The 14,261-nt window shown below is 42.6% G+C and overlaps 1 protein-coding gene and 1 non-coding gene across 10 annotated transcripts in view; both read left to right on the forward strand.

The window, feature by feature from the left end:
* Window positions 1–14,261, forward strand: part of RPGRIP1 (RPGR interacting protein 1) — an 80,285-nt gene that overhangs the window by 59,791 nt on the left and 6,233 nt on the right. For 7 of the 9 annotated variants that reach the window (XM_066388214.1, XM_066388221.1, XM_066388219.1 and 4 more), the window contains 3 exons: window positions 2,053–2,153; window positions 7,658–7,850; window positions 11,166–11,250. In XM_066388214.1, coding sequence (XP_066244311.1) covers window positions 2,053–2,153; window positions 7,658–7,850; window positions 11,166–11,250 — 379 coding nt within the window. The remainder of the gene's footprint in view (window positions 1–2,052; window positions 2,154–7,657; window positions 7,851–11,165; window positions 11,251–14,261) is intronic. The other 2 variants (XM_066388216.1, XM_066388220.1) reach the window with 2 other exon arrangements.
* On the forward strand, window positions 692–839 carry LOC136377925 (small nucleolar RNA SNORA4). Its single transcript, XR_010746528.1, has one exon. It is a non-coding gene; the product is annotated as a small nucleolar RNA SNORA4 (small nucleolar RNA).

The following is a 14,261-nucleotide window of genomic DNA, read 5'->3' on the forward strand; positions in this document are numbered from 1 at the left end:
GGTCAAATGATTTTCCATAAAGATTCCAAGGCAGGTCAAATCTAATCTTTCCAATAAATGGTGCTGGAATAATCAGATATCCACATACAGAAAGAAGGGGAAAAAAACAACTTAGACCATTACCCCACATAATACACTAATTTTGTGTAAATCTGTTAATTTTACATACATGGATTGTAAACCTAAATAGTAGATAAACCAAAACTATAACATTTCTGTAAGGATAAAATATTTGACCATAGGATAAAATATTTGACCTTAGACTAGACAAAGATGTCTTAGATTTGACACTAGAAGAAGAACCCATAAAATAAAAAATGTATAGTCTGACCAGGCAGTGAAGCAGTTGATAGAGCATTGAACTGGGATGCTGAGGACCCAGGTTCGAAACCCCAAGGTTGCTGGCTTGAGCGTGGGCTCATCTGGCTTGAGTGTGGGTTTGCTGGCTTGAGTGTGGGGTCAGAAACATGACCCATGGTCACCTGCTTGAGCCCAAAGGTCACTGGCTTGAAGCCCAAGGTCGCTGGCTTGAGCCAAGATTGCAGGTTTGATCCCCACAAAGGTCACATACAAGAATCAACCAACAAATGTGTAAATAAATGAAACAATAAATAGATGTTTCTTTTTTCTCTCTCTCTCTTTCTCACTTCTTCTCTCTCTAAAATCATGCAATAAATAATTTTTTTTAAAAAAGCTAAACATATAGTTTTCTGGTGGGAAGGTATTTTTTGAAAATAACCTTTACTAACTTGGGCTATTTGGGAGAATAAAGAAGACCACACTTTACAGTGGGCTGCATCACTAAACATATAGTTCACTGCTACTTCGTGGCCTACATTACATAGAAAATAGAAAAAGAAAGAAAAATTTAAAAATACAATTTACAACCTAGCAATTCTACTATTAGGTATCTATGCAAGAGAAATAAAAACATTTTTCTACCCAAAGATTTGTACACACGTACTCGTAACAGCACTATTCATCATTTAGAATAAGGAAAGTTTTAATAAGAAACAAAATGCACTAATCATAAAGAAAAACACTGATAAACTTGACTACCTTAAAAGTAAGAATTTCTGACCTGACTAGGTGATGATGCTAAGGATAGAACATTGGCTTGGGATGCTGAGGTCCCGGGTTCGAAACTCAGAGGTCTCTGGCTTGAATGCCAGCTTGAGTGCGGGATCACCAGGTCACTGGCTTGAGCCCAAGGTAGCTGGCTGGAGCAAGGAGTTACTGGCTGGCTGGAAGCCCCTGGTCAAGGCACATAGAGAAAGCAATCAATGAACAACTAAGGTGCCACAACTATGAGTGGATGCCTCACTTCTCTCCCTTCCTGTCAGTCTATCTGTCTCTCAAAAAAAAAAAAAAAAAAAAAAGAAAATGAAAAAGAAAAAAGGCCTGTGTTGGATAAAGCATTGACCTGGTCGCCAGTTCAAAATCTTGGGCTTCTCTGGTCAAGGCACATATGGGAGTTGATGCTTCCTGCTCCTTCCCCATTCTTTCTCTCTCTAAAAATGAATGAATAAAATAATAAAAAAAAAGTCAATAACAAAAAGACAAACAACCTAATAAGAAAATGAGCAAAAGATTTGAAAGGCGCTCTACAAAGAAGGCGCTCTACGAAGAAGAAATTCAAATGTCCAATAAAATGTGTCAAGGTCACGTTGTAAAGGGAGCATGGGAAATGGCAGGTAGAGTTTGAGGCTGTCTTTGGAAAACGCAATCTTCCGCACACCCTGATTACTCTGCTTTTTCTTGGCTTGGACATTTTTTCCAGATCTTACAAATAATGAACTAACTTCCTTCCTTCCTTTCTTCTTTTCTTCCTTCCTTCTTTCCCTTCTTCCTTCTTTTCCATTTTTTTTAAAAGAGAAACCTGTGTGTTTGACAAGCTTTCAAATAAGTGAATCTTTGAAAAAGGGTTTTTTAACAATGCAGTTAAAATGTAATTCTCAGAACTAATGACCAGATTAAGGATGTAGGTACTGAGTCTCTTCTTGTCTAGACAGGTACTCTGAAACAGTTCTGTAACTCCAGCCTCTTCTTCAGCAGATAAAGAATCCTTGGAACAAGCTTCTGAAGTTAGTGAAGCACAAACTACAGACAGTGATGACATAGTAACACCCATGTTTCAGAAACGTCCTAAAGCAGTAAGTACACTGGGGTGATTATTGAGTGTGTGACAAGATTGCAAATAATGACAATGTGCTAAATGACCATGTATGCAGAAGTTCAAAATCTAGTTTTAATGAACTTAGTGGGAAATTCAAGTTATTTAGTTAATAACTCAATATACATTGAGAGTGAATAGAACTTTTTTGATGCAGTCGGATGAAAAGATTGTTTTCTTGATGTGGTGTAAATGAAGACTTGCTTCAGCACTTGATCTCCTATTTGGACCTCTTACCTGCCTCTTTGTTGTGTACTGTGATCCATCCCCAGCCTGTGAGATGTCCCTTTCTTTAACTCCACTTAAGGTGAGCAGATTTACTGAGGGAGGTGGAGGCTGGAGGAAAGGAAAGGAAAGGATTCTTTCTGGGAGAGCTCAGAGAGATCATTCAGTTGTTTGAATTTTTGTTTTTTTTATTTATTTTTTATTTTTTGTATTTTTCTGAAGCTGGAAACGGGGAGAGACAGTCAGACAGACTCCCGCATGCGCCCGACCGGGATCCACCCGGCACGCCCACCAGGGGCGACGCTCTGCCCACCAGGGGGCGATGCTCTGCCCCTCCTGGGCGTCGCTCTGCCGCAACCAGAGCCACTCTAGCGCCTGGGGCAGAGGCCAAGGAGCCATCCCCAGCGCCCGGGCCATCTTTGCTCCAATGGAGCCTTGGCTGCGGGAGGGGAAGAGAGAGACAGAGAGGAAGGAGGGGTGAGGTGGAGAAGCAAATGGGCACTTCTCCTATGTGCCCTGGCCGGGAATCGAACCTGGGTCCCCTGCACGCCAGGCCGACGCTCTACCGCTGAACCAACCGACCAGGGCCAGTTGTTTGAATTTTTTATCTTTTTTTTTTTTTTTTTTTACAGAGACAGAAAGTCAGAGTGAGGGATAGACAGGGACAGACAGACAGGAACAGAGAGATGAGAAGCATCAATCATTAGTTTTTCGTTGCGCGTTGCGACACCTTAGTTGTTCATTGATTGCTTCCTCATATGTGCCTTGACCGTGGGCCTTCAGCGGACCGAGTAACCCCTTGCTTGAGCCAGCGACCTTGGGTCCAAGCTGGTGAATTTTTGCTCAAACCAGATGAGCCCACGCTCAAGCTGGAGACCTCAGGGTCTCAAACCTGGGTCCTTCCGCATCCCAGTCCGACACTCTATCCACTGCTCCACCGCCTGGTCAAGCTGAATTTTTTATCTTTAGAACCTGTCATTACAAGTATTTATTAAACATTTCAGTCTCAAATCTCTTTTGAAACTGGTTGAGGATATGTGCGCGCGCGCGCGCGCACACACACACACACACACACACAAATATATGAATAAATATCCACAGGTATATTCAACAACCGTTGTATTAGAATCTTGTGGGGTTTGGTTCTGGCTGGTTGGCTTACTGGTAGAGCGACAGCCCGATGTGTGGATGTCCTGAGTTTGGTTCCCAGTCAGGGCACACAGGAGAAGCGACCATCTGCTTCTCCCTCCACCCCATCTCTTTTTCTCTTTTCCCCTCCCTGCAGCCATGGCTCGAATGGTTCGAGCAAAGTTGGCCCTGGGTGCTGAGGATGGCTCCATGGCTTTGCCTCAGGCACTAAAATAGCTCAGTTGCCAAGCAACGGAGCAGTGGCCTAGACCAGCAGAGCATCACCTGGTAGGGGGCTTGCTGGGTGGATCCTGGTTGGAGAGCATGTGGGAGTCTGTCTTTGCATCCTCACCTCTCAATTAACAACAACAAAAGAATCTTATAGGGTTATAAATGAGGAAGAAAACAATCACTCTCTTGAACCCCTAGAATGCTTCCTGGCATGTTTGTAGGTGCTCAGTAAGTATTTATTGAATGAGTGACTGAACGAAAGATTCAAATCTGATTGAGAATTATGAACTTCATTAGAAACAATGAATTTCAGTGACCTTTTTACACACATATACAGATACACATATACTGAGTCTTAAAAGTTTGAAGGCCACTTGTCTGATGGTTATTCATTATTAACTATAGGGAAAATATTCATCCCCATTAATCGTGGAAGGTTCTTTTGGTAAGATAGGGATTACAGAACCACTCATTTGTAAAATATGTATTCCTCAGACACACTTGAGAAGTTCTGCTAATCTCTTATTGAGACTATAGCATAACGTTCACAGCTTAAAAATAATTTTAACAGCCCAGGCTGGATAGCTCAGTTGGTTTAGACAAGAGCAACGTTCCGAAGCAGAGGTTGCTGGTTCGATTCCTGGTCAGGGCACATACAGGAACAGACTGATGTTCATGTCTCTCTCTTGCTCTCTCCTTTCTTCTCATTAAAATCAATTAAAAATAAATAAAATAAACATTAAATAATAATAATAATTGTAATACTTGCCAACTGGGAGAAATTTGACCCTGATTCCCTCAAGAAAGAAAAAGCTATTATTCTTCTGCAACATGGCCTGGCCCCAATATAAATTGGCTGACAGAGAGAAACTAAAAAATAGATTTGGAGTTGTTAATGAATGCCTTATATTTTATTAAAAGTAAAACTCTGCCCCTCTTCAGGAAGCAGCTACCGAAGAGACTCTACGCCCTGTCCTGTAAAGAAGTCAGAGCCAAGAATCCTTGAGGGGGAAATGACATGGTAGGCAGTTAGACAGACAGGAGCAGAGTAGGAACAATAAACTATCAATAGGTAGGGAAGGTCACAAGGGCGGCAGGCCCCAGGTGCCTAGCAACAGACATATATAGGGTGGGATTTCACTCCCAGGAAGACTATTCTCTCCCTGGCATATTGCTGGCCATGTTGTTCAGACCCCCTGACCTTTCCTACTCTGGCACGTTGCTAGTCCTGTGGTAGACTCCATGTGAGGAGAAACAAGGGGGCTGGTGAATAGCCTCATAGAACTCCCTTACATGACCACTCTCTTAAGCATTAAGCCCTAGAGATAACGTCTAGTCCTCAGTTGTGTTTCAGCCCCAGGGCCAGAAAAGTAGCAAGACCGGGTGGATCAACACCATGGCTGACACCAGGACCAGCTGCAATGACTAATGATTTTCTGCCCTGGTGCTGATGAATCAGTAAAGAACACCACCTTAAAGGAACACACTTGGAAGAAAAATAATTGTAACAGTGGCATGAGAGAACTTTCTGGGGTGATGGAAATGTTCTGTATCTTGAATAGGATGTTGATTACAGAGTTGTATGCATTTGTCAAACTGTACACTTAGGTTTTGAATTTTACTACATGTAAATTATACCTACCTAAACATCTAAAAGTTAGTCCTGGCCAGGTAGCTTAATCTGTTAGAGCACTGTCCGAATACGCCAAAGTTGCAGGTTCAATCCCCAGTCAGTGCACATACAAGAAGCAACCAGTGAAAGTATAAATAAGTGGAACAACCAAATCAGTGTTTCTATCTCCCTCTTCCTTCCTCTCTCTCTCTTTCTCTCTTTCTCAAATCAATAAAAGAAAAAGTTAAATGCAGATCCCCAGGAACCATCTTAGACCATCTGATATAAGATTCACTATTACACTTTTTCTTTTTCTTTTTTTAGTGAGAGAGACAGAGAGAGAGAGAGAGAGACAGAGAAAGGGACAGACAGGCAGGAAGAGAGATGAGAGGCATCAATTCTTTGTTGCGGCTCCTTAGTTGTTCATTGGTTGCTTTCTCATACGTGCCTTGACTGGGGGCTACAGCAGAGCCAGTGGCTCCTTGCCCAAACCAATGACCTTGGGCTCAAGCCAGCGATTATGGGGTCATGTCTATGATCCCACATTCAAGTCAGTGACCCCACATTCAAGCTGGTGAGGCTGCACTCAAACCAGAGAACTCAGGGTTTTGAACCTGGGTCTTCTGCATCCCAGGCTGATGCTCTATCCTCTGTGCCACTGCCTGGTCAGGCGCTACTACACTTTTTTTTTTTTAATGACAGTCAATATAAGAAATAAATTTCCACATTGTGCCCACTCATATGTAAACTAAAGTTTCAAGAAACAAGGCTTTTTTTTACCATTTGCCATGCTCTCATATATATTCTATCTTACTTTTTCATTTTAAAAAATGCTAGTGAAACCCACTAAGCTGACCTATAAATGTCAAAATCCACATTTTGGAAAACACTGTATAGAATCAATGGTTTTCATGATGGGTGTTGAGAAGAGTTGTAGTGGGGCCATTGTGAGGGAAACACCAAGAATCTTTATTTTTAAGAGGCACCCAGATAGTTTTGCTGCAAATTTCTTGAGAAATATTATATCCTGAGCTTCCTAGAAGGCACAGAAGCTTCACCGGCTTCTGAAGAAAAAAAAAGACAGGGGCAGATCTTTGGAAAAGTGAAGGCATTAGTCTGGCAACCTAGAGGGAGGAAGCAGCCAGGGTGCACTCACAGATGAAAGGGAGAACTGTGGCTGGCAGCGGCCGACCTGGGCTGGTTCCTATGAGTCCTGTGACACTACCTTGCAGCAACCCTGTGGAAGGAGGGGCTTACCTTGGCCTCACTCTACTCCTTGACCATAGAGAGATGTCAGGCCTCCTCCTGGTATCCTAGTGTGAAAGTAGACACAGGAATGACTAAAAGAGAGGGTGGTGGTGGTGGCCATGACTCTGAAGTGGAGCTCAAAGTGTTGGAGTTGCTGTGGGAGGGCCGCGTGGTCTGGTCTGAGGTCCTCTCTGTGGCCTGCATGTAGGTGGGTACAGGAAGCACTGGGCAGCTCTTTGCTGTAGTGTTAAAACAGCTATGTAATCTCCAACATCAGACAGCAGGTCTTTTAGGAGCTAATCTTAGGAAAATGCTGGATTAGTTTTCATCAAGCAAGTTGAAGAAAAGCTATCTTCTCAGGAAGTTTCTTGATTCTTTCTATATGTAGAGATGGCTGAGGAAGGCTGGTCTGAAGACATGATTCCCTGGACCAGGAGATAGAACGACTGGATTCACTTTATAAATTTCCCACACATTAACTGGGACAATTCAGTCAAATTGTCTCTTGATGCCAGTGTTACCTATAAATTGTTTGTTTGGGGTTTTTTGTATTTTTCTGAAGCTGGAAATAGGGAGGCAGTCAGACTCCCGTATGTGCCAGACTGGGATCCACCCGGCATGCCCACCAGGGGGCAATACTCTGCCCATCTGAGGCGTCGCTCTGTTGCAACCAGAGCCATTCTAGTGCCTGAGGCAGAGGCCACAGAGCCATCCTCAGCACCCACCAACTTTGCTCCAGTGGAGCCTTGGCTGCGGGAGGGGAAAAGAGAGACAGAGAGAAAGGAGAGGGGGAGGGGTGGAGAAGCAGATGGGTGCTTCTCCTGTGTGCCCTGGCCGGGAATCGAACCCGGGATTCCTACACACCAGGCCAATGCTCTACCACTGAGCAAACCGGCCAGGGCCTATAAATTGGTTCTCAAAGAGTAATATATACGTATTAGATGGAGTATCCCTGTGATTGCTAGAGTGTGATGTGTTAATTAAATGGAGTATCTTAGAGTATCACTGACCTATAGCAAATGAATGTCTTTTCTTGTCAGGATTCAGAGAAAATGTGCATTGAAATTCTCAGCTTGTTCTTCTACTCAGAAGCTGAAGTGATGTCTGATGAGAATGTAAAACAGGTGTACGTGGAATACAAGTTCTATGATCTACCCCTGTCAGAGACGGAGACCCCGATATCCCTGAGGAAACCGAGGGCAGGAGAAGAGATCTACTTCCACTTTAGCAAGGGTGAGGCACCCCTGTGATCAGCAGGGAGAGGAGGCTGACAGACATTTAGATCAAGGGTCAGAACTATTCTGGACTTTGGATAGGGTGGATGGATCCAACCCTTTTTCCTTTTATTTATCAAAATAGTATATGCATGTGGTTTAAAAATATCAAATAGGCTTTAAAAGGTAAAATGAAAAGTAAACAGTACTTACCCCACTCTAAAATCATTCCCTTGTCCTCTGGTCACCCCTCAGTCCACCATACCACTTTCACTTTTTCTGTTATGTCTTGTTATTTAACTCCATATTTTTGAGTAATACTTCTATTGCAATTTCCTGATTCACCAACTTTAAAGATTGTCTGTTATTTCCATCTTTTTTTTTTTCTTTTGTGACAGAGACAGAAAGAGAGACAGATAGGGACAGACAGACAGGAAGAGAGAGAGATGAGAAGCATCAATTCTTCATTGCAGCTCCTTTGTCTCCTTAGTTGTTCATTGATTGCTTTCTCATATGCGCCTTGACCAGAGGGCTACAGCAGAGCAAGTGACCCCTTGCTCAAGCCAGCGACCCTGTGCACAAGCTGGTGAGCCTGTGCTCAAGCTGGATGAACCCACGCTCAAGCTGGCGAGCTCAGGGTTTCGAACCTGGATCCTCTGCGTCCCTGTCCAACGCTCTATACACTGCACCACCTCCTGGTCAGGCTCAACTTCCATCTTGAAACGTAAAATTTCGCATCACACTCATGTTTCTTCTTCCCATGTATTTGAATCATAATTTTCATTTAATCCTATCTTAATTGTATCTATAATTATCGATATGTAATTATTAATTCTCTCAGAGCCAATGAGTATGCCACAATTATATTTCCTTCCTTGTTTATTTACTTATTTTTGCTTGCTTCAATTTTTCATTTGCTTTAGTATACCTGATTTTGTTTTTTACCTCCCCCGTTGGCCTTTCCAAATTTTCCAACAACCAAACCTGTCAAATAACTCATCTATTTTTTTCCTGAAGACTTCTCTTTGTCCTCTTGCTCCTGTCCAGCCTACAGTTCAGCTATTACTATAGCTACCAGTTAGAAAATTTAATTCTCTCTTATGCTAGATTTCCTGTCTCCTGTGTTCTGTGTCATCCTCTGCCTGATTTACTTTCTGATTTTAATGGATCTTGTTTTCCAGTCACTTGTAATGAAAGGGTACATTAGAAGTAAATATTTTGAGATAGTCATGATTGAAATCTCTTTATTTTACCTATATCTTCAATTGATATTTAGACCCAAATTAGACATCTATGCTGAAAACATTTTTATTCAGTATTTCAAAGTAATTGGCCCATGGTTTTCTAGATCCATGCCAGGAGTGTAATCTTTATATGAAAACCATCCCCTTCCTCCCCAGAAGATTTTAAGGTTTTCTCTTTATTGCTAGTGCTCTTAAATTTCAGAATAATGTGCATATTTTTTCTTTAATTGTTCTGGCCATTCTGTTGGCTTCTTTCAATCTAGAAGCCCATGGCTTTTATTTATTCATTTTTTTTTTTTAGAGAGGAGAGAGAAAGGGAGAGAGAGAGACAGAGAGGGAGAGAGAGAGGAGAGAGAGAAAGAGAGAGAAGATGGGGAGGAGCTGGAAGCATCAACTACCATATGTGCCTTGACCAGGCAAGCCCAGGGTTTCGAACCGGCGACCTCAGCATTTCCAGGTCGACGCTTTATCCACTGCACCACCACAGGTCACCCATGGCTTTTAGTTCTGGGAAATAATACTGCATTTCTTTGATAATTTGTCTCTAACGTTTTCTCATTTTCTTGGTAGAATTTGAATCTTTCAAATTGATCCTCTAATTTTATCATTTTCCTCTTATAATTCTACCTCCGTTTCTTCTTTCTTTCAGTTTTTCAGAGATTTTTAAAACTTTATCTTCCAGTCATTGACTGAATATTTTAAATTTCTAAGAGCTGTTTCTTGTTTTCTATATCTTTTTTTTTTAATTTTATTTTATTTTTTTATTTTTTACAGAGACAGAGAGTGAGTCAGAGAGAGGGATAGACAGGGACAGACAGACAGGAATGGAGAGAGATGAGAAGCATCAATCATTAGTTTTTCATTGCACGTTGCAACACCTTAGTTGTTCATTGATTGCTTTCTCATATGTGCCTTGACCGTGGGCCTTCAGCAGACCGAGTAACCCCTTGCTTGAGCCAGCGACCTTGGGTCCAAGCTGGTGAGCTTTGCTCAAACTAGATGAGTCTGTACTCAAGCTGGCGACCTCAGGGTCTCGAACCTGGGTCCTTCCGCATCCCAGTCCGACGCTCTATCCACTACACCACCTCCTGGTCTGGCATCTTTTTTTTTTTTTTTTTTTTTTTTTTAAAAAAAAGGTATATCCTTTCACCCTGGCTGGGTAGCTTGGTTGGTTAGCACTGTCCTGACAGTTTGGCCCTGGGTCAGGGCACATTGAGGAAACAATCGATGTTCTTGTCTATCTCCCTTTCTCTCACTAAAATCAATAAATAAAATTTTAAAAAGTTTATCCTCTCCTTATGCTAGATAGAAGTTTATTCCTCACTTGTGTAGAACAAGTTCAGAGGAGGGCAGCTCAGGGCTGAGGCTCCATGATACCATCAGGGGTCAAAACTTCCATCTTGCCTCCCTAGCATCCGACTGCCTGTCTTCTATCCTTCTGGGTACTCAGTTGCTCCATGGTTGTTACTGCCTGCTGGGACAGGGAAGAATACCTCCCCGCTGAGCCTATTAGGCCTGTTTCATACAACATAATGGCTAGAACTTAATTATGTGGTCAAATCTAGCTAAAGTAGAGGCTGGAAAACATAGGTCAACTTATTGGAGGCTGCAACATTCCCATAAAAAAATGAGGAGGAAGAGGGTAATGGATGTTGAGCCAAGCACTTTAAGTTGAACTGCCATAACTCCAGTTCTCTAGGTGGTGGCCAAAAAATGTCTGCTAGAATTCTTCCACCTGTGATGTGATGGGAGCACATCTATTTTGGCATATGGCAGAACTTCCTATATATTAGAAGTTGACAAATTTTTCTTAAAGGACCATCTAGTAAATATTTTAGGCTTTGTGGGCCAACCTGTCTCTATCATAACTATTCAACTCTATCACTGTAATTGGGAAGCAGCCACAGATAATATGTAAATAAATAGGCCTGGTTGTGTTCAATAAAACTTTATTTAGGAAAATGGGTGGCCAGCCCATGAGCCCTAGTTTTCCAAGTTCTATTTTATATATATCACTTATGGAAGTCTGAGTGCCCAAATAAGAAAAGTGTATGATCCTTTGCTTTTTCTCTCTTAAACTCTTAATACAGTGATAGACCTGGACCCACTGGAGCAAAAAGGCCGAAGGCAATTTCTGTTCGCCATGCTGAATAGACAAGGTCCTGAGCAAGGACGGTATGCATTTACTCTTTGCTTTGAAAGAAAGGAGATGTTCCTCAGCTTATTGTGTTCATCATATTCCAATTCCCAGAGTGAAAGGGGGGAATGGAGATGGAGAGGCAAAGAGGGTGAAATGGGGATGCAGAGAGACTTTGCATGGGGCATGGGGGCAGAGTCGGGGCGTTGAGGGTGATATACTGAGTGGGACACTTGAAATCATGTCAACATAATAAATTAAAAATAAAATTGAAATAAAATAATGGCCTGATCTGTGGTAGTGCAGTGGATGAAACATCGACCTGGAATGCTGAGGTCGCTGGTTCAAAACCCCAGGCTTGCCTGGTCAAGGCACATATCGGAGTTGATGCTTCCTGCTCCTCCCTTGTTCTCTCTCTCTCTCTCTCTCTCTCTCTCTCTCTCTCTCTCCCCCCCCCTACCCCCTCTAAAATGAATAAATAAAATCTAAAAAAATATATTAAAATATATATATATAAATAAAAAATGGAAAAGAAAAGAAAGGAGATGTTCACATGGCATCCAGGAGTTTTAATTTGATTTTGTGTGGATATTGAATATTTTAACAACCTCTTTTATATTAATTTACTCAATGAATTTCTCATCTACTTGAGTAATTTATGTTCATGCCTATCTGATAAAGTATGTAACCTCATAGGTTTAGTTCACTTCTCACCCATACCAGCTCCTAAGTGGAGGGTTTTTTTGTTTGTTTTTTTTGAGGCAGCAATTTTCTTGAATACTGACAGTACTGGATATGGAACAAAACGCTTCAACATTTTAAGATAATTGTACTCATTTACAAAAACAGTACCATTGCTAGCTTACCAAATATTATGCCTTTATAATATTAATTTTGTATTTAGATTTTAAATACTATTTCTCTACAGGAAATACTTTGAATAACTGAAATGAATCGAAAGTCAATTGTAATTTTTTTTTTTTTTTGTATTTTTCTGAAGCTGGAAACGGGGAGAGACAGTCAGACAGATTCCCGCATGCGCCCGACCGGGATCCACCCGGCATGCCCACCAGTGGCGGAAGCTCTGCCCACCAGGGGGCGATGCTCTCCCGCTCTGGGGCGTCGCTCTGCCCAGACCAGAGCCACTCTAGCGCCTGGGGCAGAGGCGGAGGAGCCATCCTCAGCGGCCGGGCCATCTTTGCTCCAATGGAGCCTTAGCTGCGGAGGGGAAGAGAGAGAGGGGCGGGGGGTAGAGAAGCAAATGGGTGCTTCTCCTATGTGCCCTGGCCGGGAATCGAACCCGGGTCCCCCGCACGCCAGGCCGACGCTCTACCACTGAGCCAACCGGCCAGGGCCTAAGTCAACTGTAATTTTTTTTTTTTTTTTCATTTTTCTGAAGCTGGAAACAGGGAGAGACAGTCAGACAGACTCCCGCATGCGCCCGACCGGGATCCACCCGGCACGCCCACCAGGGGCGATGCTCTGCCCACCAGGGGGCGATGCTCTGCCCATCCTGGGCGTCGCCATGTTGCGACCAGAGCCACTCTAGCGCCTGGGGCAGAGGCCACAGAGCCATCCCCAGTGCCCGGGCCATCTTTGCTCCAATGGAGCCTCGGCTGCGGGAGGGGAAGAGAGAGACAGAGAGGGAAAGCGCGGCGGAGGGGTGGAGAAGCAAATGGGCGCTTCCCCTGTGTGCCCTGGCCGGGAATCGAACCCGGGTCCTCCGCACGCTAGGCCGACGCTCTACCGCTGAGCCAACCGGCCAGGGCCTCAACTGTAATTTTTAAGAAATCAATTGTAAATATTCCTGTAAAGTGAGGAGGCTTCCTTATAGAGGTTTCAGATGAAATGCATGGGATATACTCATACTTTAAAAATTATCCATTGTTTAGCTGAAATTTTAAGTTCAAATTTAAGTAAGCATCTGTTATGGGGTTTTTTTATGGTCTTAAATCTGGCAACCCTACCTCCTTTCCATGTGTGTAGGTAAGAAATAATATGGGGCCATTGTTCTAATTTATTACTCCTCTAAAAGCCCAATACATTTAATTTGCATTTACTTTGTTCCCAGTTAGTGATAGAAAGAACTGAAAAAGGGGGCAGTTGAAATAAACAGTGAATCTAACCAGTATTACAGTGGACTTTGTGTGTGAGAGAGACAAGGAGAGACATGAGAAGCATCAGCTCCTAGTTGTACCACTTCAGTTGTTGATTGCCTTCTATTACGTGCCTTGACCAAGGGGGTCAAACCAGGCCAGTGACCCCTTGCTCAAGCCAGTGACCTTTGGGCTCAAGCCAGCGACCATGGGATCATGTCCATGACCCACACTCAGACGGGCAACTTCGGGGTTTCAAACCTGGGACCCTAGCGAACCAGGTCGACCCTCTTCCCGCTGTTCCACCACTGGTCAGGCTTGTATGGTCAGTGGCTTTTAAAACAGATATAAGCTTACTGGTAACTTTTGAAAATGAAAAATGATTTGGTTGTTTCCCTTCTACATTAATGTTAAATTTAGCTTGTTCTTTTTTCTCTCAGCATTCCTAGAATTCCCTCTTCCTTTATTCCCTTTTACTGGTAACCTTTTCCTTTTTCTTTTTGTAATCTTCTACTCAGTGGTGGGATTCAAATAATTTAACAGCCAGTTCTCTGCCCTGATGACTGTTTTAAGTATAAAAAAAGATATACTGGCCTGACCTGTGGTGGCGCAGTGGATAAAGCGTCGACCTGGAAATGCTGAGGTCGCCGGTTCGAAACCCTGGGCTTGCCTGGTCAAGGCACATATGGGAGTTGATGCTTCCAGCTCCTCCCCCCTGTCTCTCTCTCTCCTCTCTGTCTCTGTCTCTCTCCTCTCTAAAATGAATAAATAAAAATAAAATTAAAAAAAAAAAAGATATACTGAAACGTAGTTTATTATTTCATGCATTTAATACTTAAATAAGAACAAAAAAGGTACATAAAACTAGATTAGGAGTTTTAAAAGATTAATGAAAAATATTAAGTAATACCTGACAAAAACAATAAAACTGTTATTTAAGATATTTCCATATT

Source organism: Saccopteryx leptura, chromosome 6, assembly GCF_036850995.1.
Source record: "Saccopteryx leptura isolate mSacLep1 chromosome 6, mSacLep1_pri_phased_curated, whole genome shotgun sequence".
In the NCBI taxonomy this organism is placed as follows: domain Eukaryota; kingdom Metazoa; phylum Chordata; class Mammalia; order Chiroptera; family Emballonuridae; genus Saccopteryx; species Saccopteryx leptura.